The sequence below is a fragment of the Palaemon carinicauda genome, chromosome 8 (genome assembly GCF_036898095.1).
Source record: "Palaemon carinicauda isolate YSFRI2023 chromosome 8, ASM3689809v2, whole genome shotgun sequence".
NCBI classification, from domain to species: domain Eukaryota; kingdom Metazoa; phylum Arthropoda; class Malacostraca; order Decapoda; family Palaemonidae; genus Palaemon; species Palaemon carinicauda.
Window position 1 is genome coordinate 8,684,247 of NC_090732.1, and position 26,824 is coordinate 8,711,070.

General features: G+C 45.9%; 1 protein-coding gene across 3 annotated transcripts in view; it reads right to left on the reverse strand.

Moving 5' to 3' along the window:
* Nucleotides 1-26,824, reverse strand: part of LOC137645641 (transcriptional regulator ATRX homolog) — a 114,940-nt gene that overhangs the window by 13,213 nt on the left and 74,903 nt on the right. For all 3 annotated transcript variants that reach the window (XM_068378463.1, XM_068378461.1, XM_068378462.1), the window contains 2 exons: nt 22,941-23,074; nt 3,152-3,345 (listed from right to left, as the gene is read on the reverse strand). In XM_068378463.1, coding sequence (XP_068234564.1) covers nt 3,152-3,345; nt 22,941-23,074 — 328 coding nt within the window. The remainder of the gene's footprint in view (nt 1-3,151; nt 3,346-22,940; nt 23,075-26,824) is intronic.

The window sequence follows — 26,824 nt, forward strand, 5'->3', positions numbered from 1 at the left end:
CTCTTGAAGGGCGGTCCTCTTCATCGGGTCCCTGGGGGCCAACCATTCTGTCTGGGTGGCTGGAATAAGAGGGGGTGGATCCGCTAGGAAGGGAAGCCTGTAGCCCTCCTTCAGGACGGACACTGTCCAAGGATCCGCTCCTTGTGCCTTCCATGCTTGCCAATGTGGTCCGAGGCATCCCCCAACCCGAGGCTTGGGCGGGAGTAGGGGGCCTCTCCCTCTACCTTCTTCTAGAGGGGCGGCCTGACCTGCCTCTCCTAGAGGCGGAGTAACCCGACCTGAAGGAGCTAGACGAAGCTGGTGCTCCTCTGCGGGAGGGTTGAGGAGTTGTTGCCCAGGAGGAAGAGGGGGCTTCTCTCCTCGAAGTGCTGGGGGCGGCCTGAGATGTCACGGCGCTATCTGAGGCGGCCCTCCTGTAGGGAGGTCTCTTAGACGACACAAGTTTGGGGACGTTGGCCTCCTTCCTTTTTGACACTTTCTCCATCAGGCTTTCAAGTTCTTTCAACGGGAACAGCGGCTCACCCCACAAGGGAAGGCTACGTACGGCCCGGGCCTCTCTGTCTGGGATCCTCCTAGATACCTTGGCCAGGACCGTGTCTCGTTTACGGAGGACCCAATTGGCCGTAAGGGCGAGCGCCTGATATGAGAGGAACTTAAGTGTCTTCCCCCCGGAGGTGAGAAGGTCCGTCAGGAGGCTTTGCTGCTCAGGTTCTTCGGGGTCGACGGAGGCTTGGACGTTTACTAACGTGGAGGCCCACCAGTCCAGCCATGAGGAGACGTTGACTAGGTCCCGCGACATCTCCTCCATCATGGCGGCCTCCGTAGGAGAGAAGCAAACTGGGGCTGAAGCGGCCCTTTCGTCTGAGCCGCCCTGACCTAGGACGTCCAAGGCCGGGTCCACTCTACAGGGGCCTGGGCGACGCCCTTCCGGAATATACACTTTACCCTGCAATTTGAGGCCCTGGGGCAGTTTCGAGGCACTCTGGGACTTGGGGGCCTCTGCATTGCTGGCCACCAAGTTGTCTATGTACTCCTGCCTAGTACCAGGTCTGGGGCAAGAGGAAGGGCCAGGGAAGATTTTGGAAGGGCAGCGTGATGAGTAAGCCTCAGGAGGCTTGACCTCCAGGAATCACCCCTCGGAGCCGAGGGTTCCGTAATCCCATGCTGCCTTCTGATGAGTCCCACTACTCTTCTATAGGCGGAGTCCTCCGTCGGGGAAGCTTCTCCTCCGTCAGCCGAGGCTTCGGCCTGGAGTGGGAGCGCTGGGTTGCTGGCCAGGCAGACCGGCCGTCCAGCTCTTGGGTCCAGGGGGGCAGTCCTGTACCGGTAGTGAGCTCCATAAGTGGGTGGATCCCGGGGCAAGGCGGGTACCGCCGGCTCAGTGAGGGCTCTCGGTTGCCCTAAGGCTCTGGAAGCGGAGGTCACGGTCCCGGTGGGCTGACCCGACAACGGGAACCGTTCCTTTCTACTCGATGGCCGCACCAGCTGGGCTGGTTCGGCCAGGCTGCCTGCTAAGAAGCGCGTTTCCCCCCGCTGGGCGGGGTGAACCGGATGCCTCGAGGACTTATGCCTCTTCGAGAGGTCTTTTCTGCGTGCCAGATCGCGCGGTTCTAGGCTGTGCATAGAGGACGGCAGCCTAGTCGCACGTTCGCTGGACCGATGGTCTGGTGAATGAAGTGTCTTGGACTCCCCCGAAGGCACGTAGCTCCAGGCGCCCCCGGGAGAAACACTTCTCTTATACTTACGAGACTGGGAGCGGGAGCACTTTCTGCTAACTCGCGACCTTGACCTAGAGCGGGAATGTTCGCTCTCGGACAGCTCCCTTCGCCTGCGACGCTTCACCCTGACCTCCTCTTCGGAAGACGAATCCACTTCCGACGAGTCCGACGACGCCACGTTTCTCGCGTAACGGCTGTTTGCGTGGCCCGCGGGGGATTCCTTCCGACGCTGGGTGCCCGAGATCGAGGGTTGGAGAAAATCATCAGGAACCGCCGTGGAGATCGTCGGAAAAGTCCAACCATTCCATGCTAGGGAGCCAGGGGTCAAGGGTCACGTCCATTCTCAGCGGCAACCTCCCTGGTGTCTTCGGTAGCTTCCATCCGAAGGCATCGCTACTCGGACGGCGAACTTTAGTTTGGTTGTCCCCTGGGGGGGGAGAGCCCGACGCACCAGCCCACGAGGGCGGCAGGGACTCTGAGACTACAACACTGCCCCATAAGGGGTCCTCAGAGGACGCGTGGCCCTCCATCACAAGGCCTGACTCACCCGAAGCACTACCGGGCCCTTCATTAGACCTAGAGGGTCCCGCCCTTGGTTCTTCCCTCGCACTGGGTTCCTTGGGAAGAACGCCTTGACCTTCCACAACACTAGAGTCTTCTTGACTTCTCCTCTGCGAAGGAGACGGACAAGCCGAGGCCTCGTCGTACCGATCACTGGCCGACGGTAACGAAGATACGACACTAATCTTCCTGGGAGAACGCTTCGATGATTTCTTCTTTTTAGTACCGTAGCGTACCCACTGAATATCGTTCCAACCTAAGCACTCCGGACACGTGTCCGCGGAGGAGCAAACTTTCCCCCTACACGAGGAACAAAGGGAGTGAGGATCTACCTCTGGCTCTGAGAGGAAGGCATCACATGACTTTCCGGCTCTAGGCCCAGGGCAACGGCGAGCGTGATCCATCGTTCGCACACGAATGGCACAACACTAAGGGAGCTATTAAGTACACTGGGGACACACACAGGGTGAATGCACGGTAACACTTGAGAAGAACGCACTGCGAAAAACACAAGTCCCCATGCTTGGAACACGTGGAACACTAAACGCGCACAAAGGATCGACAGAGACGAGAGCGAGCTGTGAACGGCTCGCGACCAAGGAACTTAATGGGGAGAATGACCCAGAGAGGCAGTGACCTGCCCTGATCCTGCCATCGAGGCGCATTCCTTGGCGGCGGGGGTAGGCCTATGTAGAGAACGGAGTAGGGGGGTAACGGCGCGAAAACCTTGGTCGATAGAGAGGAGATAACAAGTGACTCCAAAGAAAGTAGTTCGAGGTAAGTATTCGTGTTGGAACACAAAATTTAAGTACATATACTGCTACAACAAGTTTATAAAACCTTAACAAACTTTATTATAGACAAACACTTACCCTTTGTCAGTTTCATCTAACTCTGGGCTCTGAGCAGGAGGTGTATATGCCAAACCGCATTCCTTATTAACACCCCACTGACCAAGCAAATTAGTGCGAGGAGTTATAACGCCATCATCTGGTGAGCTTCCTTTGCTGTCAGGAGTCTTAACAGTTAAACTTCTACAATCATCCATCGATAATAGTTTTTTAAGCTGAAAAAGAAACAAAAGGTGAGAAAATATTACTAAAAAAGTGATTTGTGGCAATCAACATTGGCATTTATAGAATTTCTCTAATAAAATTCATTATTTCCACACTTACCCGACAATTATTGTGCCGTAAATTCTGAAAATGTAGCTATGGTTGACAAACTAATAAAAACAGAGGATCAGTACGACTAACCGTCCTATATCACGATAACTACTGTACTATTGTGTGCCGCTATCCGTATCTGGCATGTTTGAAATACTCACTATTGTATTGTCCCCACAAGATTAGGAAGGAAGATAGGATCGAATAAGTAATTTAACACAGCATTTATTGAGTTGACTCCTACACTCACCAGTGTAGGAGTGACAGTTAATAGAAATCGAACTTGAAATAAAACATAATAAAATACAACATAACACTTGCAAAGGATTCAACCAGCAAACGACTTGCCCCAAGGTAACCTGAAGTTAACAGGAATCATAACTCCTCTCCTAACTCTATTTAAAAGAGGGAAGACTTACAAATCTGAGGACTCCATCAATACAAATCCTTATATTTAGAATACTTTCTCATCAGAAGGACTACCACCAACATGAAACCAAAATGGGAGCTAGCCAATAGAATGTCTAAAGAAGTTAATCTGAGGAATCCATCATTAAAAGTCCTTACATTTAGAATACTTTCTCATCAAAAGGACTACCGCCAACAAGAAACCAAAATGGGAGTTAGAAAATATAATTTCTAAAGAAGTTAATCTGAAGACTCCATCATTAAAAGTCCTTACATTAAGAATACTTTCTTATCAAAACGGCTACCACCAACATGAAACGAAACGGGGAGCTAGACAATAGAATGTCTAAAGAAGTTAAAGTCAGACTTACACATCCTTACGTACCTGAACTCACTCCCTAGCTCCGCAACTAATGGTAATTAGATAAAAATATTCCTATCAAAATAAAAAAAATGTCTCCTGCTGCAACAAGGCGCATTAAAACAACATGAGTTATACATAACTTGAACTTCCTGTAAAGGGAAGAAAGGTTACACCTCCATTAAATAACAGGAAGCAAAGACTTAGTTATACTGCCATTGGCCTGCACTACAGTAATTACTTTTCAGGGAAAGACTTTTTCACAAAATTCTGAGAATTAGCCATTCCTCTAGTGTTACGCCTTTTGAATTTGTAGTAATGATGAATAGACATAACCCAAATAACACTGATTGCCTATGATTAAAATCTTCATGAAAATGGACGTTGCATTATTTGACATAGCGCGAGAAGTATCTTACGTCTGAAAAAATATATTTTTTCAATTCTCACGTAAGAGTTGATGTCTTCAATTAGTCCTTTAAAGGACCTAATTGAACAGAAAAACCTCTCATGCATATTTCTCTCCACCTTGGCATTAAGAGAGAAAATCAAAAAATATTCCGGAGGATTCTTCCAAGAAAACTATAATAGAATTTCTCTTCCTGCATCAAAACTCACATTGCAGGACACTGGCTGCAATTCTCGAACCCACTTGGCTGATGCAAGGGCTCCCCAAAACCAGAATCTTACTAATAAAAGTTATTATTTCAATACTTATCTGGTAATCATCATACCAAAAGCATGGAAACCACTGGTGGGGTATTGGGATTCAGGGCTAGATAAATTATCTTAAAGTAATGTTTTTTGGGTTCAAGCCATGTCATCCTGATGGAAGTTTCCTATAGTAGCTTCCTAAGGGATATATGTACTACAGTGATATTCCCAGAGAATTTACCTTTAGGTCTCCAGAATTCTAACTCCTGTCACGAATATCCTTAAAATTTCTCTCAAGGATATCGCATAATATCAGGGAACGTATTCTTGACACGCCACATAGCAATCTGCGCCCCGAATAGTGTTTACGCTTCAAGGGGGAAAGTGGCAAAATTAGAAGTGGAGCCGTATCAAGGTTACCCTAGTTCCCATACTACTACTGAGTATCACGACAGCGCCATATCCAAGATGGCGGACATTCCTAATTCTGTAGCGATTTCACACGGTGGTGTTCCCTGTTGATCTAACTTTTTCAATCGATTTACAAGGATTATTATGCAATCTCCAGCTTCTTTCACCTCTGGAAAGTTGAGTATTGATTCTTTACAATGTGTGTATTTTAGCTCCTGTCTCACAGTGAAATTAAGAGTAATTTATTGTGATTAGGAGCTAGGCCTGTTATCGGAGGTGCCATGGGCGCTGTCGTTCGTTAAGCATGTGTTATTTAGTTAGCAGAACGACATTCCCGGTTGAAATAGCATTAATTAATTATGAAAGCTATTTAGGCACTTGATACTTGTAAAGATATTTATAATGTGCATAATTTTCCTTTTTTCTATGTCGATCGTATAAGTCAGTTTCGGTGATTTAGGTAACCAAGATCTTGTCTTGCCTAGGTAACCTAACCTAAGCGATACAGTATACTTTCGACATTTCCCCGGTTACCCTCATGTATTGGTTTATCAATTCAGACGGAGATAGATATCTCTGAGAATTATTATATAAACCAATACAGTATTCGTCTCTAGTGGAGATTTATGGGTAATCTCTCCTTCCCTCTGAATGTAGCCTTAGGCTACAACCCTAGTGGGTCATGTGTCGAGTTTTCATTCAGGCATGACTAGCCTAGGGTTTTCTGTCCCTTCCCTTAACCACAGATAGCAGGTTTTGGGATTTGGTCAGAACCTCAGAGTATTTAGTCTTGTGCCGACAGCCGGCCGGCAGGGTGAATAGTCATTCCCCTGCCGGCTAGGCTGGCGGCATAAGAGGCTAACCCTCCCTAGGCCGCACTTGAAGTGGTTGTATGATGCCGCCACCTTCTCCCTGTGGTCTAGTAGACTAGTCCTGTGCTCGCAGATCCTAGGCTGATGAATAGTTATTCTTCTGAGGCCTAGGATGGCTCCAGCACTGGAATTCTGTTTCTCCCTTGTTGAGAGGAGGCGGCACTGCTGCCGTCCCCTTAACTGTATTGGCAGACCCTAGGTTAGAGAATAGAAATTCTCCTGCTGCCTAGGATGGCGCCAATACTGAAACAAGAGTTTCTTAAGGGTGTGTAGGACCAGCAACCTTGCCGGCTCCTTCCACACCTCATACAGGACCCTTTTCCCTCCCCCCTCTGTTCTTTTGTGATGGCCTAGCCATCGTATTTTTTGAGCCGTCGTCCTGCAATCTCATCGTTTCCCGGTGGATTGCGGGGGCCGGCCAGACTCCTACTTAACAGCTGTTGTCCGACTGCCAGCGGCTATGCCGGCTGCTGGAAGCCATGACAACTGCGGGCGGCCATGTTTTATACAAACTGTCGGCGGCTATGACGGCTGCTGGCAGCCATGTCATCTGTCGGCGGCCATGACGGCTGCCAGCGGCTGGCGGCTGCTGGTAGCCATGAAGGCTGTTGGTGGGAAGTCTCTTCTGTCACCAAGGTTCTTCAGTACTCCCTTGGACTGCCGGCCACAAGTTCTATTGCCGGGGTATTAGCCTAGACCGGCACAGATAGGTGCTGACTCAGCCAGCAGTATGCCGACTGTACCAGTGCTGCCAGGTGCTAGCCTACCGGTTATGTGCCAGCCAGACCTTGCCGGCAATGGTACTGGTGGCTGGATGGAAGCCTGAATGTTACATTCTCCTCTTCCATTTGAACCTTCTTTCTGGAAAAAGGCAGTAAATTAGATATTTACATCCTTAATTAGTGTATACATACACAGTAATAAGGCAGCCTTCACTCCATGCTGTCTCTCTCTCTTTTAGCTAGCATGCTGGCTGCGCTGGCAGGGACTAGCTACGCCGGCTATATGCCGGCTGAATTACAGTATTACAGTATATGTTTATACAGGTAGTCAGTATATTTGCAATATAGGATAAACTGCAGATAGAAAAACTGTTGTATATATTATACTAGTAGTTATTTTCCAATATATCTTGGGTATCCTTGCCTGGGTGTTTGCTGAGACCAATCCTATATTGAAAGAATAGAATTCCTTCAATATTCTGATTAGAAATCAGTTTTCATATTACCCTACAATATTAAATAATCTAAAGGGCTGGTGGTATTACACTTCTACCCTTAAAAGGTTAGAACCCTTATCCTTGAGTTTCCCTGATCAGGAAACTCTATGATTTTAATATTGTAAGGGAAGGTCACAGCAAATGGGCTGGGTAGGATACACAAATATATGTCTTTTACATTTCCTAGTCCAGTCGGCGTCATGCCACAATGGCAGCACACTGGCTGAACTACATTATATATAATTATACAGTAGTCGGTATTTTGCAATACAGTATACTATATACTGCAAACAGAAAACTATAGTATGATTATACAGTAGTTAATTTCTAACTTATCTTGGGTACCCTTGTGCGGGCGTCTGCTGAGACCGTTCCTATATTGAAAGAATAGAATTCCTTCAATACTCTGATTAGAAATCAGTCATCCTTACCCCACAGTGTTAAAGAATAAAAAGGGGCAATGACTTGTACACTTTTCTACCTCTAGGGGTTAGAACCCTTTCGTTAGAGTTCCTTGATAAAGGAATCTCCTTATAGTTAATACTGAGGGGAGGTAACAGCATTTGCTTGCAAGGGATACACAAGTATGGGTCTCCCACTATCCCTTTCTAGCTTACTATCCTAAGCTATTTTAGTTAAAAGATGACTTTTACATATTGCTTATCAGTGAGATAATCAATTGTATACTCATTCTGCTTTCCTTTCTTTACAGGAGGAACCCCAGATGACATGTGTTGCAGTCTTCTGCAACATCAAGAGTAAGTACTGTACTTTTATGGTCATAATACATGCAGGTTTCATGCCCCCTGCAATATTATTTCCGAATCCCTGTATTATTGGAACCCTCAAGTTTGCAATGTATGGCGGACCTTAATGTCCGAGGGTTTCGAGAATCCCAAGTCGATGGAGTCTAGGGATGCAGCTCGTAAGAAACTACGCAACTGGGTAAGAGGATTCCAGAAAATCTCTCCGGGAACATACCTACCTAATGATAGGATGCGTAGCTTACTATTACCGAAAGAAAGTAAGGAAATAGTGGTGCCCCAGACACGATTCACACCTCCCTGCGGACAGATAGCCCTTGGGACGGAGGAGGAAGCGAAATTCAAGATAGAGCTCTGTGAAGCTCCACTTGTCGCTCCCCAAAGGTCATACAAACGACCCAGAGACCAAGACTTTTCGACATGCTCCAAAACCAATCCCTGGAGGTTTGCGGAGCTTATGCCAATTTTAAACGGCAAACTCTACATCTCGGAGAAGATGGGTGCTGTTCCTTTGGACAAAAACCAGTTTTGGCCAAGCTTTGACACTTTCCCTAATTGCTTCATTCGACTGAAGCATGAACTAACGTCAAGAAAAGAAACGGAACTGAAGGAGGTCATGATTCTCGACCATGATAAGGCACAGGCTATCTTGTCAAGTAGCCTGAGAAAGGTGGGTTACTCGGTGTCGAAAGTGTTCACACTAACTAACAGACACCCTTCCTTTCTTGCTCCTACTTCAATATCATTCCCCTTTACGTGGAAGGCATTTAAATCTGTTGCCAAGGCAGTGGAGGCAGGTAGACCATGTCCTGCACTTGAGGAGTGCAAGCCTTTGTCACCAGCCTTTCCCATGCAGGAGAAGGATTGGAAGGAAGTCCACTTAACCTTTTCAGTAGGAAGACTAGACGCGGATGTCGCTAGACAACAGTTTAGTGAGAATCTCCCTAAACTTCTGAGTTTCTTTTGGGCAAGAAACAAGAGACAAAAGAGAGACTTGCAGCCTCTCTATCCCTACAGAACTGCATAGAGTTGTGTTCCGCCCATCAAAGTACCCCAGACATACTCATGGTCTTGGCCAAAATGCATATGGCCACCTTAGTAGAAGACCTTTATGCCTTTATGAAGGCTAGGAGAGCCTGTAGAGAGTTTGTGTTCGCTGCCGCAACAGTGAAACACGAAACCAGGCAGCTAATATCTTCCAACATCTGGGGTAGAGACCTCTTTCCAAACGAGGTAGTTAGAGAGGTAATTAAGAAGGCCACCACGGAGAACATAGGACTTCTCCAAAAGTGGGGCATCTTTTCAAAGAGAAAGTCTTCCACGGAAGTGGGTCCCCAACCTAAAAGGAAGACGGAAAAGTCTAGAAATTTTCCTCGGGCTGTTCAACAACATTCCACAGTTACGATGACCGCGGTGCCACAGGAAAGCGGTCGAATATGTAAACCTTCTGATCAGGCAAAGGAAAGAGACACTTCTGGTAGGAGGGAGATTCCTTCAGGATCGCTGGACCTTCGATCCTTGGGTCCAAGGCCTAATCAAGATGGGACTAGGATGGAAAATAGACATGCCTCCACCATCATTTCCTCAACTCTTCCTACACTCCAACCCCCTCCTGGAAGAGTTTACCTTAGAGCTCTAGAGCATACATGTGGTAAGGAAAGTATAGTCCATCGAATTCCAGGGAAGGCTGTTTGGTGTTCACAAGAAGGACTCAAGAAAACTCAGTCATTCTGGACTTGTCGCCACTCAACAAGTTCAAATAAAACAGCAAGTTCAGAATGTTAATCCTTCTGAACATAAGGACCTTATTTCAAAAAGGGGTGTTCGCAGTCTTGTCAGACCTGAAAGATGTCTATTGGCAGCTTCCAGTCAGTCGCCCCCTCTCCTCCTACCTAGGATTCAAGTTACAGAGGATAACGTATGTCCTAGGAAAGATACTTGTCGGACTAAACACAGTCATAAGTATCTTCACGGGATTGGCGGACACAGTCACACAAAAACCAAGCCTAGAAATGGTTCAGGCAACAAAGTGGCTGGTCTATGAGCATCCAAGGAAGTGATCCGGTTCCCGGAACATCGGGGATGCAAGATAAGCTTCAAAAAGTCTCGATTCTCTCCAGTTCAAAGGCTTCAATGGTTAAAAAACCATTGAAACCTGTGGTCACACCAACTCTCCTTTCCCTTGGGGATGTAAAAGGAGATCGCAGGGTCGGTCAAGAGACTATGGTAATCAGTCAGGATTCCAAAACGCTAACAGGGAGGAGTTCTGAACTCTCTCCAGTTTGCAATAGTGACAGACCCAGTGCTAAGAGCACAGCTGAAAGGTGTGTTAAGAGTCTGAAGAAGATACGCATCAAACGCTCGAAGAGATCTACAAAGACCGATATCGGTCTTTCCTTAATCGCTTCCCTAACAATGGTCAAACGCCAAAAGCCTATTGAAGACCGTGCCCTTGCAACTACCCCGACTATTGAAGATCACCCGCATGGATGCCTAATCAGAAGAATGGGGTATTCACTCCCATCAGAGGAAAATCCAAGGGATTCGGTCATTTCTATCCAAGGCCATGTTGGTCCTGTCGTGGGTGGGGAAACGCTCTCCACGCAGATCAGACCTCCTCAGGCTGATCTGGGACATCGAAGCGATAATGAGACTTCAGAACCAACAAGGCTAAAGAGCGTCTCATATAGTTTAGGTGATGTTAGCCATCTCTTACCTAAAAGGATGGCACATATCAGCAGTTCATGTACAATCGATCCGCAATGTGACAGCGGATGCTCTACTCAGGCTCAAGCCGATAGAGTTAGAATGGTCCACAGACACAGACCTATTCTCTCCCAGATGGGAACAAGTCCCCGAGCTGCAGATCAACTTCTTCATCACGAGCGTCATCAAGAAACTACCTCGATGTGTAGCCCCATACGAGGATTCTCTAGTGGAGATAACAGACATCATGTCTCTAGTATAAAAGGGATGGACTCAGGAATTCCTGTTCATCCCATCCAATCTCCTGCGGAAGGTCCTCAACATGCTGAGATCCTTCCAGGGAGGAGTGGCTCTGTTGGCTTCCAAGTAGCCCAAGAGCAACCGGTTCCCTTTAGTGAAGGAACTGAGGCTGAGGCTGGCCCTAGTTCTGAACCCAGGACTTTCTCAGAAGGTTCAGAAGTTAATTGCTTTCGATTTACCACAGATAGCCCAAACCCTTCATTTCATGATTTTCTTGTCCTGACGGTTAGGAAAAGATTTGGTATCTCAGAAGGCAATATAGAATTCTTAGAAGAATACAAGTCTAAGTCAACTAGAAGACAATATGAGTCATCTTAGAAAAGTGGGTTGCTTTTGTAAAAGCAAAAGGACCGAAAGAAATTTCAATGAACTTCTGTCTGTCCTTCTTTGTCCACCTTCATAATCAAGGTCTGGCGGCCAACACGATAACTATGTGCAAGTCAGCCTTGACTAGACCTCTTCTATATGCCTTTCAAGTGGATCTGGCGAATGAAATCTTTAATAAGATTCCGAAGGCATGTGCAAGGCTTAGGCCTGCAGCACCGCCAAAGCCCATCTCATGGTCTTTGGACAAGGTCCTACATTATGCCTCATCTGTGAACAATGAAGATTGTTCCCTCAAGGATCTAACCCAAAAGGTTATTTTTCTTTTTGCGATAGCCTCTGGGGCTAGAGTTAGTGAAATAGTGGCCCTATCTAGAGATGAGGGCCACATTCAGTTCACAGAAGAAGGAGAATTGAATCTCTTTCCTGATCCAACCTTTTTCGCTAAGAACGAGCTACCCACTAAGAGGTGGGGTCCCTGGAGAATCTGCCCTCTGAAGGAAGATGTCTCTCTATGTCCTGTAGAGTGTCTAAAGGTATATCTTCGTAGAACTTCAGACTTCAGGGGAGGAAAAAGCTCTTTAAAGGAGAAACCTCTGGATCAAACTTATCCCTAAAATAACTGAGGGCGAAGCTCACCTACTTTATTCGCAGAGCAGATCCTGACAGTACTCCCGCAGGTCATGATCCGAGAAAAATTGTTTCATCACAGAACTTCTTTCAGTATATGGACTTTGAGCGTCTTTGCTCATATTGATTGATTGATTGATTGAAAGTTTTCTGGCAATCAATCAATCAATATGAGCAAAGACGCTCAAAGTCCATACTGGATGGAAATCATCCAGTGTGTTCTACAAACACTATGCTAAGCAGGTCCATGAACTGAAGCATTATGTGGTGGCGGCAGTTAGTTTATTAAAACCTGTCGTCTAATTCTGCGATGAACAGTTAATTGATTGGGACTGTCAATTAAAGGGAGAGGGTGTCAGCACTTTTAGTGTGATCCCCTTTTAAATGAGTGTTACCATGGTGACACTAAATCTGTTCAAAATCTCAGGTATGGAATTATACAGATAACACTCGTAACGTGTGTACGTAGTACAGTGTCGATAGGATATAACATGTACGGAAATTACGAAGGAAAATTTTATTAAAAACCTTTCTTCAGTCTGAGAGTGGCACTTATCATTTCTTCCCTTTCAAAAAAGGGAAAATAATTTCTGTATATGTCGCATGTATAATTCCTTTATCATGCTACATTCGTTTTACTTGTTAATTCATTTAGTCATTTATTAGAAATACAGTGATACCTCGGTACTCGACCATAATCCGTTCGAGATCCGTGTTCGACCTCCGATTTGTTCGAGTACCGAATTTTTTTTCCCCATAAGAAATAATGGTATATATTCTATTCCGTTCCCAAGCACTCGAACAGGCCCAAAATATTAATAAAACGTGTACCTAAACAACAATAATTATCTAAATGTGTATGAAATTGGTCAGAAAATCCTATAAAACAATTTTAAACCATTTACTGTACTAAAATAAAACAATTTTAAACCATTTTCTGTACTGTAGTGAACATACCTTTGAGCAGCGGTTCGATGGCATACAGGGATGGATGTGGAGAGGATGGAAGGGGGAGGTTACTGCTTGGAAGGAGAGTCCCCTTCCATGATGTGGCGGGGTAGTTCTCCTTCAGGAGTTGTTTCTCTCTCCAATGAAAGTGTTCCTTCCAGAATTCCTTTAGGGTCAACTTCGTGTCACTGGTCACTTCAAAACACTTTCTGAAAAGGGCCTTGGTATAGAGTTTTTTGAAGTTTGAAATGACCTGTTGGTCCATGGGCTGGAGTATGGGAGTAGTATTGGGGGGCAAGAATTTGATTTTGATAAAGCTGTATTCTTCTTTCAAGTCATCCTCGAGACCTGGAGGATGTGCAGGAGCATTGTCCATAACCAGAAGACATTTCATTGGCAAGCTCTTTTCAATGAGGTAAGCCTTAACCTGGGGGGCAAACACTTCGTTTATCCACTCAGTAAAGAATTGTCTTGTGACCCAAGATTTAGTGTTCGAGCGCCACATAACTGGTAGTGCACTTTTACAAATATTATTTCGTTTGAACACCCGGGGGTTGTCCGAGTGGTACACTAACAAGGGTTTGATCTTGCAATCGCCACTTGCATTTGCACACAGCAACAATGTTAGCCTATCTTTCATTGGCTTGTGACCTGGCATCTTCGTCTCGTCCTTGGTAATGTACGTATTGGCTGGCATTTTCTTCCAAAATAACCCAGTCTCATCACAATTAAAGACTTGTTGTGCGATCAAATTTTGTTCATTTATGTACCGATCGAATTCCCCCACGTATTTATCGGCTGCAATTTGATCCGAACTAGCTGCCTCCCCATGCCTAGTAACACGATGAATACCTGTTCTATTACGAAACTTTTCAAACCAACCCCTGCTCGCTTTAAATGTAAATGAATCACTTTCACTGGTACTCGGACTTTTCTTCACTAATTCTTCATAGATATGCAACGCTTTTTCACAAATGAACGCTTCACTAACACTTTCCCCGGCCAACTGTTTTTCTTTAATAAATATTAAAAGCAACTTTTCCATCTCCTCAATCACTTGTGGCCTTTGCTTAGTTACCGCCGTAACTCCCGTTGCAACATTCGCCTTCTTAATCATTTCTTTATGCTTTAAAAACGTAGAAATGGTCGACTTCGCCATTCCGTATTCTACCGCTAAATCGGACACTCGTACACCATTCTCATATTTCGCTATAATTTCCTTCTTCAACTCGATCGTTGTTCGCACTGTTTTCCTCTTCTCCTTCCCCTTAACACTCATTACTTTCTTGGGACTCATTATGAAAGCTAAAAAAGCAATTAAAAGCACTGAAAATCACTAAATCACAACGAATGCTGATCGCGCGTTGTCTGAGTGACGCTCTCGAGAGAACTGATGCTTCCCGAACAAGCGAGAGTGGCCGAGATGGCGCGATCATCACAAAGCCCATGCGGTCGTCACGTGTTCGGCTGGTCGAGTACCGAATTTTTGGTCGAGCACCGCAGCAAAAATTTCTCGAAAATTTTGGTCGAACTCCGAATTGTTCGAGTATAGAGTCGTTCGACTACCGAGGTATCACTGTAAATGTCTATTACAATGTAATTGCGTCATAATTCGCCCGACAATTTGCATATTTAAGATGCCAGAGTTCTTTGACTTACTCATGTAAGTAAACTTCATATCATTGTATGCTTGCAAACAATGGATATAATGGACACTGATATTGTTCTGGCAATATATACAAACTATGAGACCGTTTGTATACCCAGTGTATACTTATGTTTGTTCATACAATATATGCTAACCTTAAGACCCCTTTTTTACCGTCTAGAATGACTCTTCCCTGTAGGGAGCAGGAAGCACTAATATTGGTTATGATTAGTGATGATGACGGATAACGGTAACGTCATTTGTCTCAAATGGTCCAGATGACCATAGAAATATTGTTCAAAGGTTAAGGCACTGATGAAAATCCACAGATATATTAATGCTCTGGTATGTTTCCATCAGGACGACACGGCTTGAGCCCAAAAAACGGATTTTGAGCGAAGCGAAAAATCTATTTTTGGGTGAGATAGCCATGTCGTCCTGATGGACCCACCCTCCTTTTCTAAAGAAAAGATCTTTGCAGAATCCCTCCCGAAACTACTGTATCTGTAGCACCATGCTCAATGCTACAAGGAATGTCCGCCATCTTGGATATGACGCTGTCGTGATACTCAATAGTAGTATGGGATCTAGGGTAACCTTGATACGGCTCCCCTTTCAATTTTGCCACTTTCCCCCTCGAAGCGTAAACGCTATTCGGGGCGCAGATTGCTATGTGGCGTATCAAGAATACGTCCCCTGATATTATGCGATATCCTTGAGAGAAATTTTAAGGATATTCGTGCCAGGAGTTAGAATTCTGGAGACCTAAAGGTAAATTCTCTGGGAATATCACTGTACTGTAATACATATATCCCTTAGGAAGCTACTATAGGAAACTTCCATCAGGACGTCATGGCTATCTCAATACCACTTTTTTCTAAGATCACGAAGAGGGCATTACTAGTATATCATTATTCAAAGGTAAGATTCATAGGAATAAATAATTATAAACATTCCTTTATGAGAAGCTAGTCTCTCCAGTCAATACATTATACCGATAAAAACACAGCGGACTCTTCTAACTAAAGGGTGAAAATTGAAGTGACTGACTTTTCTATATAAAAAAAAAAAAGTGCAATACTTTTAGTTACCAGAAACTAGAGAGACATCTCACTAACAGCATAATAAAGAAGCAGCACTTGGTAATTACAAAATGTCTAAACAGATTACATAAATTTATACAAAAACCATCCACACAGGAAAAAGCATAGAAAAGAGAAAAACAACTAAAATTAGAGATGAAAACTGATAAAATATAAAAATAAATGAGAATTACAGAACAAATTCTAAGAATTAAAAGTGTTTACAGTATAACAAAATTCACAAATGAATAATTACATATTACCATCAGAGATACTAAAAATGTTATTTTCATTAGTAAAATAAATTTTTGAATATACTTACCCGATAATCATGTAGCTGTCAACTCCGTTGCCCGACAGAATTCTACAGGAGGGATACGCCAGCTATCACTATACTAGAAGGGGGTGTACTCACCAGCGCCACCTGTGGCCAGGTACTACAGTACTTCTTGTTGACACCGCCTCAATTTTTCCTCGGTCCACTGGTTCTCTATGGGGAGGAAGGGTGGGTCAATTAAATCATGATTATCGGGTAAGTATATTCAAAAATTTATTTTACTAATGAAAATAAAATTTTTCAATATTAAACTTACCCGATAATCATGTAGCTGATTCACACCCAGGGGGGTGGGTGAAAACCAGTGTACATGATTAAAGGATAGCTAAGTATCCCATATTTCATATAATCAGTTATCTCAGAATAACAATGAAATAATAAGTACCTGGTAAGGAAGTCGACTTGAACCGTTACTCTGCCTTTATTAAGTTCGTCTTCCTTACTGAGCGCAGCGTTCCTCTTAGGAGGCTGAATCAACTCTAAGGTGCTAAAGTATATAGGGCTGCAACCCCTACTAAAGGACCTCTACACAACCTCTAACCCAGGCGCTTCTCAAGAATGAATTGACCACCCGCCAAATCAAAAGGATGCGGAAGGCTTCTTAGCCTACCGTAACAACCCATAAAAACAACAATAAAAGCATTCAAGAGAAAGGTTAAAAAAGGTTATGGGATTAAGGGAATGTAGTGGCTGAGCCCTCACCTACTACTGCACTCGCTGCTACGAATGGTCCCAGGGTGTAGCAGTTCTCGTAAAGAGACTGGACATCTTTAAGATAAAATGATGCAAACACTGACTTGCTCCTCCAATAAGTTGCATCCATTATGCTCTGCAGAGAACGGTTCTTATTAAAGGCCATCGAAGTGGCTACGGCTCTCACTTCGTGGGTCCTTACCTTCAGTAAAGCAAGGTCTTCCTCCTTCATGTGAGAATGGGCTTCTCTAATCAGAAGCCTTATATAATACGAAACTCCGTTTTTGGACATGGGCATCGAAGGTTTCTTGATTGCACACCATAAGGCTTCTGACTGTCCTCGTATAGGTTTTGACCTATTAAGATAATATTTCAGAGCTCTGACAGGGCAAAGAACTCTTTCTAGCTCGTTACCTACCATGTTGGAAAGGCTAGGAATTTCAAACGATCTAGGCCAAGGACGTGAAGGAAGTTCATTCTTAGCTAAAAATCCGAGCTGTAAAGAACATGTTGCAGATTCGGATGTGAACCCAATGTTCTTGCTGAAGGCATGAACCTCACTGACTCTTTTAGCTGTTGCAAGGCAGACGAGGAAAAGAGTCTTGAGGGTAAGGTCCTTGAAGGAAGCTGACTGGAGAGGTTCGAACCTAGGCGACATAAGGAACCTTAAGACTACGTCTAGATTCCAGCCTGGAGTGGGTAAACGACGTTCTTTAGAAGTCTCAAAAGACTTAAGGATGTCTTGAAGGTCCTTGTTGGAAGAAAGGTCCAAACCTCTGTGGCGGAGAACTGAAGCCAACATACTTCTGTACCCTTTAATCGTAGGAGCCGAAAGGGATCTCTCATTCCTAAGATGTAATAGGAAGTCAGCTATTTGGGTTACAGAGGTATTGGTAGAGGAAACTGCATTGGCTCTACACCAGCTCCGGAAGACTTCCCACTTGGATTGGTAGACTCTACGAGTGGATACCCTCCTTGCTCTGGCAATCGCACTGGCTGCCTCCTTCGAAAAGCCTCTAGCTCTAGCGAATCTTTCGACAGTCTGAAGGCAGTCAGCCGAAGAGCGTGGAGGTTTGGGTGCAACTTGTCTACGTGAGGTTGACGTAGAAGGTCCACTCTTAGAGGGAGAGTCCTGGGGACGTCGACCAGCCATTGTAGTACCTCTGTGAACCATTCTCTTGCAGGCCAAAGGGGAGCAACCAGCGTCAGCCGTGTCCCTTCGTGCGAGATGAACTTCTGAATGACTCTGTTGATGATCTTGAATGGTGGGAATGCGTAAAGGTCGAGATGGGACCAATTCAGCAGAAAAGCATCCACATGAACTGCTGCTGGGTCTGGAACTGGGGAACAGTACAAAGGAAGTCTCTTGGTCATGGAGGTGGCAAACAGATCTATTGTAGGCTGACCCCACAAGGTCCAAAGTCTGTTGCACACGCTCTTGTGAAGGGTCCATTCCGTGGGGATGACCTGATCTTTTCTGCTTAGGCGATCTGCTGAGACGTTCATGTTGCCCTGAATGAACCTCGTTACTAGGGTGAGGTTTAGACTTCTTGACCAAATGAGGAGGTCCCTTGCTATCTCGTACAGGTTCCTCGAATGGGTCCCTCCCTGCTTGGAGATGTAAGCTAAGGCTGTGGTGTTGTCGGAGTTCACCTCCACCACCTTGCCTAGCAGGAGGGACTTGAAGTTCAATAGGGCCATATGAACTGCCAGTAGCTCCTTGCAGTTGATGTGGAGCGTTTCCTGTTCCTTGTTCCACGTTCCCGAGCATTCCTGTCCGTTCAAGGTCGCGCCCCAGCCCGAGTCTGATGCATCCGTGAAGAGATGAAGATTGGGGGTCTGAATCGCTAACGATAGGCCCTCCTTGAGAAGGAGGTTGGTCTTCCACCACAAGAGAGTGGTCTTCATCTCTTTGGTGACAGGGATAGAGACTGCTTCGAGCGTCAAATCCTTGTCCCAATGAGCTGCTAGATGGAATTGGAGAGGGCGGAGGTGGAGTCTCCCTAACTCGACGAACAGGGCTAACGATGACAGGGTCCCTGTGAGACTCATCCACTGTCTCACCGAGCAACTGCTCCTCTTCAGCATGCTCAGGATGCAATCTAGGGCTTGGCTTATCCTTGGGGCCGATGGAAAAGCCCGAAAATCCTGACTCCGAATCTCCATTCCCAGGTAAACAATGGATTGGGAGGGAATGAGCTGGGACTTTTCTAAGTTGACTAACAGACCCAGTTCCTTGATCAAGTCCAAAGTCCAGTTGAGACTCTCCAGACAGCGACGACTCGTGGAGGCTCTCAACAGCCAGTCGTCTAAATAAAGGGAGGCTCTGATGTCCGATAAGTGGAGGAATTTTGCAATATTCCTCATCAGATGCGTAAACACCATAGGAGCTGTGCTTAGGCCAAAACACAGGGCTTGGAATTGGTACACAACCTTTCCAAAAACGAATCTCAGGAAAGGTTGGGAGTCTGGATGAATAGGAACGTGAAAGTAAGCGTCTTTCAGATCCAATGAGACCATCCAGTCCTCCTGCCTGACCGCTGCTAGGACCGACTTCGTCGTCTCCATAGTGAACGTCTGCTTGGTGACATAAGCATTGAGCGCGCTGACGTCCAGCACCGGTCTCCAACCTCCTGTCTTCTTGGCCACCAGAAAGAGACGGTTGTAGAAGCCCGGGGATTGATGGTCCCGGACTATAACCACTGCCTTCTTCTGTAACAGGAGCGACACCTCCTGGTGCAACGCTAGCCTCTTGTCCTTTTCCTTGTAGTTGGGAGAGAGGTTGGTGGGAGAAGTGGTCAGAGGGGGTTTGCGGCAGAATGGTATCCTGTAACCCTCCCTCAGCCACCTGACAGACTGGGCGTCTGCACCTCTCCTTTCCCAAGCTTGCCAGAAGATCTTGAGTCTGGCTCCTACTGCTGTCTGGAGAGGAGGAGAGTCAGTGTTTGCCTTTTGAAGTCTTGGGACCTTTCCTAGACTTGCTCCTGGAAGAGTCTGGACGGGAGCTTCCTCGGCTGGGGGCTCTGCCACGAAAGGGCGGAATAAACCTTGTAGCAGGAGTATCAGCCACTGGGGTGCGGTAAGTCCTGGGAACTGAGGGAGCAACCTTAGTCTTACGAGCTGAAGAGGCCACAAGATCATGAGTGTCCTTCTGAATCAGGGCCGCCGACAAGTCCTTGATAAGCTCTTCGGGAAACAAGAACTTAGAAAGCGGAGCGAAAAGGAGTTGAGACCTTTGACAAGGTGTGATGCTGGAAGAAAGAAAAGAGCAAAGTTGCTCCCTTTTCTTAAGAACTCCTGACACAAACATTGAAGCAAGCTCGCCAGATCCATCCCGAATTGCTTTATCCATGCAGGACATTAAAAGCATGGCCGAGTCCTTGTCCGCAGGGGAGGTCTTCTTGCTAAGGGCCCCCAGGCACCAGTCTAGAAAATTGAACATCTCAAAGGCACGAAAAACACCCTTTAGGAAGTGGTCTAAATCGGAGAAGGTCCAGCAAACCTTAGAGCGCCTCATTGCTGTTCTACGAGGAGAGTCGACCAAACTTGAGAAGTCAGCCTGGGCAGAGGCAGGGACTCCCAAGCCTGGTTCCTCTCCTGTGGCATACCATACGCCCGCTTTAGAAGTGAGCTTAGTAGGTGGGAACATAAAGGAAGTCTTCCCTAGTTGCTGTTTAGACTGCAACCACTCCCCTAATATTCGTAAAGCTCTCTTAGAGGACCTAGCAAAGACGAGCTTAGTATACGTTGACTTAACAGGCTGCATACCCAGCGAAAACTCAGATGGAGGAGAGCGGGGGGTAGCAGAAACAAAATGGTCCGGGTATACCTCTCTGAAAAGAGCCAGGACCTTACGAAAGTCAATGGGTAGAGGAGAAGACTTGGCTTCTTCCACGTCTGATGAGGGATCCAGGTGCGCTGCTTCCTCCTCAGAAACCTCATCACCAGAGTGTAGCGAAGTGAGAGGTAATGTAACAGTGGTATGCTGAACAGCAGAATCTGAACAAGCGGGTGCATAAACGCTTGTGGTTTCATCCTCAAGTCTCTGTTGCTGAGTAAAAACCTGAGGTTCAGGCTGCAAAGGCTGGTCAAGAAGAGTAGAGGAAGGTAGGCGCATAGGTTGAGGTGGCTGACTCCTGGCATGAGTTTCTTGTCTCAAGAGTTGCGCTTGCTGTAAGGGTTGCGGATGCGCAGTAGCAGGTTCCTGAGGAACGAGTTGAGGTTCCTGAGGTGTGAGCTGCGAGAGTTGAGGTAGCGGCTGCGCAGAACGCAGTTCTTGTCTCGCGAGTTGAGGTTCCTGAGGTGCTAGCCTAAGGTGTTGAGGCTCTCGCCTTGAGGAGGGTTGAGGTCGCTGCAGCGAGTGTTGAGGTGGCTGCCTCATGGATGGAAGAGGTTGTCGTACCTCAAGAGATTGTTGCCTCGCTGGTGGAACCGCAAGCGGAAGCGGAGGAAGAAAGGCATAAGATTCCTGCTCCCATTGCTGAGGTTGCCTTAAGGAAGGCGGAGGTTGCTGCACACCGCTGGTAACTGGCAACTCAGTACGCGGTAAGGTATCCTGAGGAGCCTCAACTTCGTACGCCTGGCAGACTGGACTGCGGTTAGGCGGAGCGATCGCAGGAGGAGGTGTAACCTTCTCAGCCTGACACTCACGCATTAAGACCGCAAGCTGTGACTGCATGGACTGCAGCAAAGTCAACTTGGGGTCGACAGACGCTAAGGTCTGCTGAGGCAAAGCCTTAACAGAAGATGAGGACTGTTGCGGCATCACCTTACCCCTCTTAGGAGGTGTGCAGTCACCTGATGACTGCGGAGAGTCAGAGCTAATCCAATGACTGCAACCAGGTTGTAGAGCTCTTGAGGTCTGGACTTTGCGTTTGAGAGGTCTTGAGACCTGAGTCCAGCGTTTTCTCCCTGACATTTCTTCAGCAGACGAGTAAAAGACGGGCTCAATCGTCTGCGGGTGGGAGTGACGGTCTCTGTAAGACACGCCCGCAACCACCGAGGATACTTCTGTGCGCCGATCAAGGCCTGCCGAACCCTTTTGCCCTTCGACATTGCTTCTCCCCTGGGCTTGGGAGCTTGCAAGAGGTCCCGGACTGGGAGGACGACTGGCACGCACAGAAGTACCCTCACGCACCACACTGACACTGACACTAGCACTTGGCACCGCACTGACACTAGCACTTGTCACAGCACTGGCACTATCACCTCCCACTGCACTTTTGACCTTAAGTTCTTTGACTTCTGCCATAAGAGACTTATGGTCACTAACCACCGATTCCACTTTGTCACCTAAAGCCTGAATGGCACGCAAAACCTCGGACATATCAGGTTGAGTACAAATAGTAGGTTCGGGGGTAGCCACTACAGGGGGAGGAAAAGGTTGAGGATCATGAGGTGAGGAAAAAAGTGAAGAGCGAGAAGAACTCCTCCTAACTCTCTCTCTCTCTAACTTGGTTGAATATTTCAGGAATCGAACAAATTCAAGTTCCGAAAGTCCGGCGCATTCCTCACATCGATCTTCCAACTGACAGGGTCTTTCCCTACAGTCAGAACAAGCGGTGTGAGGATCTACCGAGGCCTTCGGAATACGCCTATTACAAGACCTACATCGTCTATGGGGTGGGGCTTGTGAAAGGTCAGACATCTTGGATCAAAGAGTTAGTCAAGGGGGATTCCAAATCAAGCAAAAAGATCGTTAACCATTAAACAGAACTAAATAAAAGCTATCTAAGCTAACAGAGAAGTTTCCAGTATAGCGACAGCCGAAATCTGAGAGAAATACTTCACCAAAAGCCGTGAACAATACTCCAAGATTATAAGCGTATCCCAGAACGTCTTGCCGGAAGCACGACAGAGGAAAAATTGAGGCGGTGTCAACAAGAAGTACTGTAGTACCTGGCCACAGGTGGCGCTGGTGAGTACACCCCCTTCTAGTATAGTGATAGCTGGCGTATCCCTCCCGTAGAATTCTGTCGGGCAACGGAGTTGACAGCTACATGATTATCGGGTAAGTTTAATATTGAAAAGTTAAAGATGTTAACCTAGCAATCTTATTCAAATGGGTTTACTGCCAATGAATGGGTTTGTGATAACAGCAAAAATTTCTTAACCAATAGCAATCTCTTCTAGCCTTACCTTTGACCCTTTACCAAAGTCTTCATCAGCAAAGAAATCAACTTCACACTCTGCATCTTTAGCAAGGGCTTTGACATACTCTTCCCTCTGCTTTAGATATTTTAAAGTACCTCTTTTGGCTGTTATTACACAATCTGAAAAAGACAGTATCCATCATAATTTGTGATATTTATAATAAATAACTTGGAACAAAATGGAAAATTTGCTTATAAGGCACACTATATAAAATTAACTTTTCCAAAAAAATTGGATTTAAAAATTTTTACTTATAATTTCCATACGTGCCCAACATAAAATGAGCTATACATTTTGCAAGGACACCTTGGTTGACACACTCAAAATTAGAGGATTAGTAGTGCATTTGGGACTAGCACTCTTATCCCATGCCTCAAGATCTACTCCGCCAGAGGTTGACCTCTTGAAACCTCATTTCACGTTCATCTCCGCTAGATGTGAATAGGAAAGTGGGATCCAATGAATGTTGGACAAGTACAGAAATAATAAATTTTATTTTGAAAAATATGTCAATAAGTCTTACCAAGCAGTCAATTAGATAACACCCATGTTTTCCAAGATGTAGATAATGAAAAACAATAGGGATAGACCTAAAAATATACTGAGATGAGAGATAAATACCAAAAATACTTCGTAAGACTCTTACCATCGATTCTACTGCATCACACAACTTGTCATGAGGTAATCCGAGAAAGGAAGAGACCTCATAAAAACAAAATCTATTAATGAGTTACCCTGTATTGTAGAAACATAACAAATTTGGAAATAATTTGTATTTTTCCTAACTATACAAACTGGAGCTTTTTACTATGGAGTATTATTTCGGCAATAGCTGAAATGAGCCATTAAGCTTTTTACAAGGAGTAACTACCCTCCACTGGTTAGTGGCAGGACTTCAAAGGGAAGGTGATGGCGAGACCAGTATATGTAAAGGGCTCCAGGTCTGTAGTTAGGAAAAAAATAAATTATTTCCAAATTTGTCATTTGCTCCAACTAAATACAAACCATTAAGCCCTTTACTATGGGGACACTCCATGCTGGGTGGAAGTCTAAAAACCAACTGGTTGGTGACCGACCCAGGGTGAAAACTCTTGCTTCCCACGAGCTGTTAAGAGATCACCCTGATACCTCGTTAACCCGGCCTGAGCAATCCGTGCTAGGTGCAAGAATTTAGCAATGTGACTGACCAGGTAAGCGATGACGGAAGATAGGGTTGCCGCTTGGGATGGCAGCGCTCAGGGAGAAAGAAGGGTTTATCCTCTTTTCTCTAAAAGAAAAGCGTATCGAATTATACCAATAATTCTAGGGGATATATATATCCCCGACCGAATTAATAGAAACGATACTGGAGGTTATACAATGGAATTAACATTAATAACGTATATCAAACGGGTTAGGCTAGCCTAACTCGAGTGGGGACCGCGGCTACAGGTGATACCACCGATGTCCTATCCTATACAAAAGAAACGTTATATTTTGAAAGAGGAAATATTATATATGTATATGCAATCTTCACTAGTATAATTTTGCCTAACTAGCTAGAAAATTTCTTTATAGCTAAATACCGGGAACGTCGCACTACTAACTAAATATGAAAAATTCATAAATAATTTGTATTTTTCCTAACTATACAAACCTTAGCTATTTAATAGGGGTATTACTTTCGGCGTAGCTGAAATGATGAGCTATTAAAATTTAACGAGGGTTTACTACCCACACTGGTAGTTAGCCGGGGTAGGGAAGGATAGCTTGCTACTGCCCCCCACTCACACCTGTGCTTGAACTCACTTTGCTTGGAGGTAGGACTTCAAGGGGGATAGGGCTGGCGGGCAAGTTTGGTTAAATAGCTAAGGCTTGTATAGTTAGGGAAAAATACAAATTATCTACGAATTTGTCATTTGTTCCGTAACTGTAATACAAACCACGCTATTTAATAGGGGTGACTCACCCATTAGGCAGGGTGGACGTCCTAGCCAGTACTGGCTTTTGGCTTTGCCCGGGGACTCGTTATTTGAGTGTGTCAGCACCCAAGAAACAAGGAGTCCCTGCACCTCGCTAGAACCTTGCTATGCAAGAACTGCGGCCTACGCAAGCTGTGTGTGAAGGCATGAAGAAGTGTGACTCGTCCTAGGAAGTTGTTCTTAAGTTCTTTAGATGGAAACTTGTAGACTAGGACTTTCCCAATACCACCTCGTCAGGGTATGGGGACGTAACAGTATTAACTTAATACTAGGGACACAAGGAAACATGGTTTACCTGCAGTGGTTTGAAGTCAGCTATGCAGAGAACCCAGGAGGCTGCTTTCCCCGAGAGAGGGATGATGAATAAAAGAATAAGGGCCAGTCAAACCTTTTCTTTCATGCAGACTAAAACCGGGTAACAATGCTCTCAACCCTCTGCTACTTGTCCAATAAGGAGCTTGAGGTTTTAAACCAGCTGTTGTGCAGCCACCACAGGGCCGATAGAAAGCGTATCGAGCCTCCTGTGGGTTACGTCTTGCAGGGAGTGGGATGTGAACGTTGTCTGACGCTTCCACACCCCCGCTTGAAGGACCTGCTTCACAGAGAAATTTCTTTTGAAGGCTAGGGACGTAGCTATGCCCCTGACATCATGTGCTCTTGGGCGACGTGACGGAGGAGGATCTGGATTCAAGGCCAGATGAATTACCCTGCGAATCCATGCAGAGATGGTGTTTTTGGTGACCCTCCTCTTAGTCCTCCCTGTGCTAACAAATACTGCTGGCACGAGGACAGACTGCAGCTGTTCTTTTAAGGTATAGCCTCAAACTCCTTACTGGGCATAGTAAGAGATGGTCTGGGTCATCTGTTACAGAACGGAGGCTAGAAATCCGGAAGGAGACGAACCGAGAATCCGCTACTCCAGGATTCTGAGTCTTAGCAATAAACTCAGGGACGAAGCTGAACGTTACCTCCCGCCATCCCCTTGAATGGGCGATGTCAAACGAGAGACCATGAAGTTCGCTAACACGCTTGGCAGAAGCCAAAGCTAGCAGGCACACCGTCTTCCAGGTTAGGTGCAATCTGATGCCTGGCGTAATGGTTCATAGGGAGGTCTCTTAAGAGACCTGAGAACTCGAACCATGTTCCATGGAGGAGGTCTCACTTCCGACTGAGGGCAGGTAAGTTTATAACTACGTGTGAGTAGAGAAAGTTCTAGCGATGAGCAGCCTGAAAGCTAGACTTAAGGCTGAGCGACAGCCTTTCACTGCCGAGACTGAAAGGCGCATTTCTTCCCGCAAATACAAGAGGAACTCCGCTATTGTTGGAATAGTGGCATCGAGTGGAGAGATACCCCTTCCACGACACCAACCACTGAAGACTTTCCACTTTGCCTGGTAGACTGCTGCGGATGACTTTCGCAGATGTCCAGATATCCTGAAGGCAAATTGCTGCGAAAATCCTCTCTCAGAGAGGAGATGCTGGATAGTCTCCAGGCATGTGGAAGATGTTAGCATGTTGTTGTTTGAACAGATTGTGCCGAGGAGGGAGTTCTCTCGGTAGCTCCCTTAGGAGTTGCAGAAGGTCCAGGAACCATTCCGCGTGATGGCATAGCGGAGCTATGAGAGTCATTGAAAGATTGACCGATGTTCTGGTCTTGTTGAGCAACCTCCTCATCAGACAGAACGGGGAAAGGAGTAAACATCGATGTTGTCCCACCGTTGTTGGAAAGCATCTTGCCAGAGAGCCTTGGGGTCTGGGACTGGGGAGCAGTACAGCGGGAGCTTGAAGTTCAGGGCTGTTGCGAACAGATCCACAGTCGGAGAACCCCACAAAGTCAAAACTTTGTTGACTACTAGATGATCCAAAGACCATTCGGTACTCACTATCTGAGACGCTCTGCTCAGATTG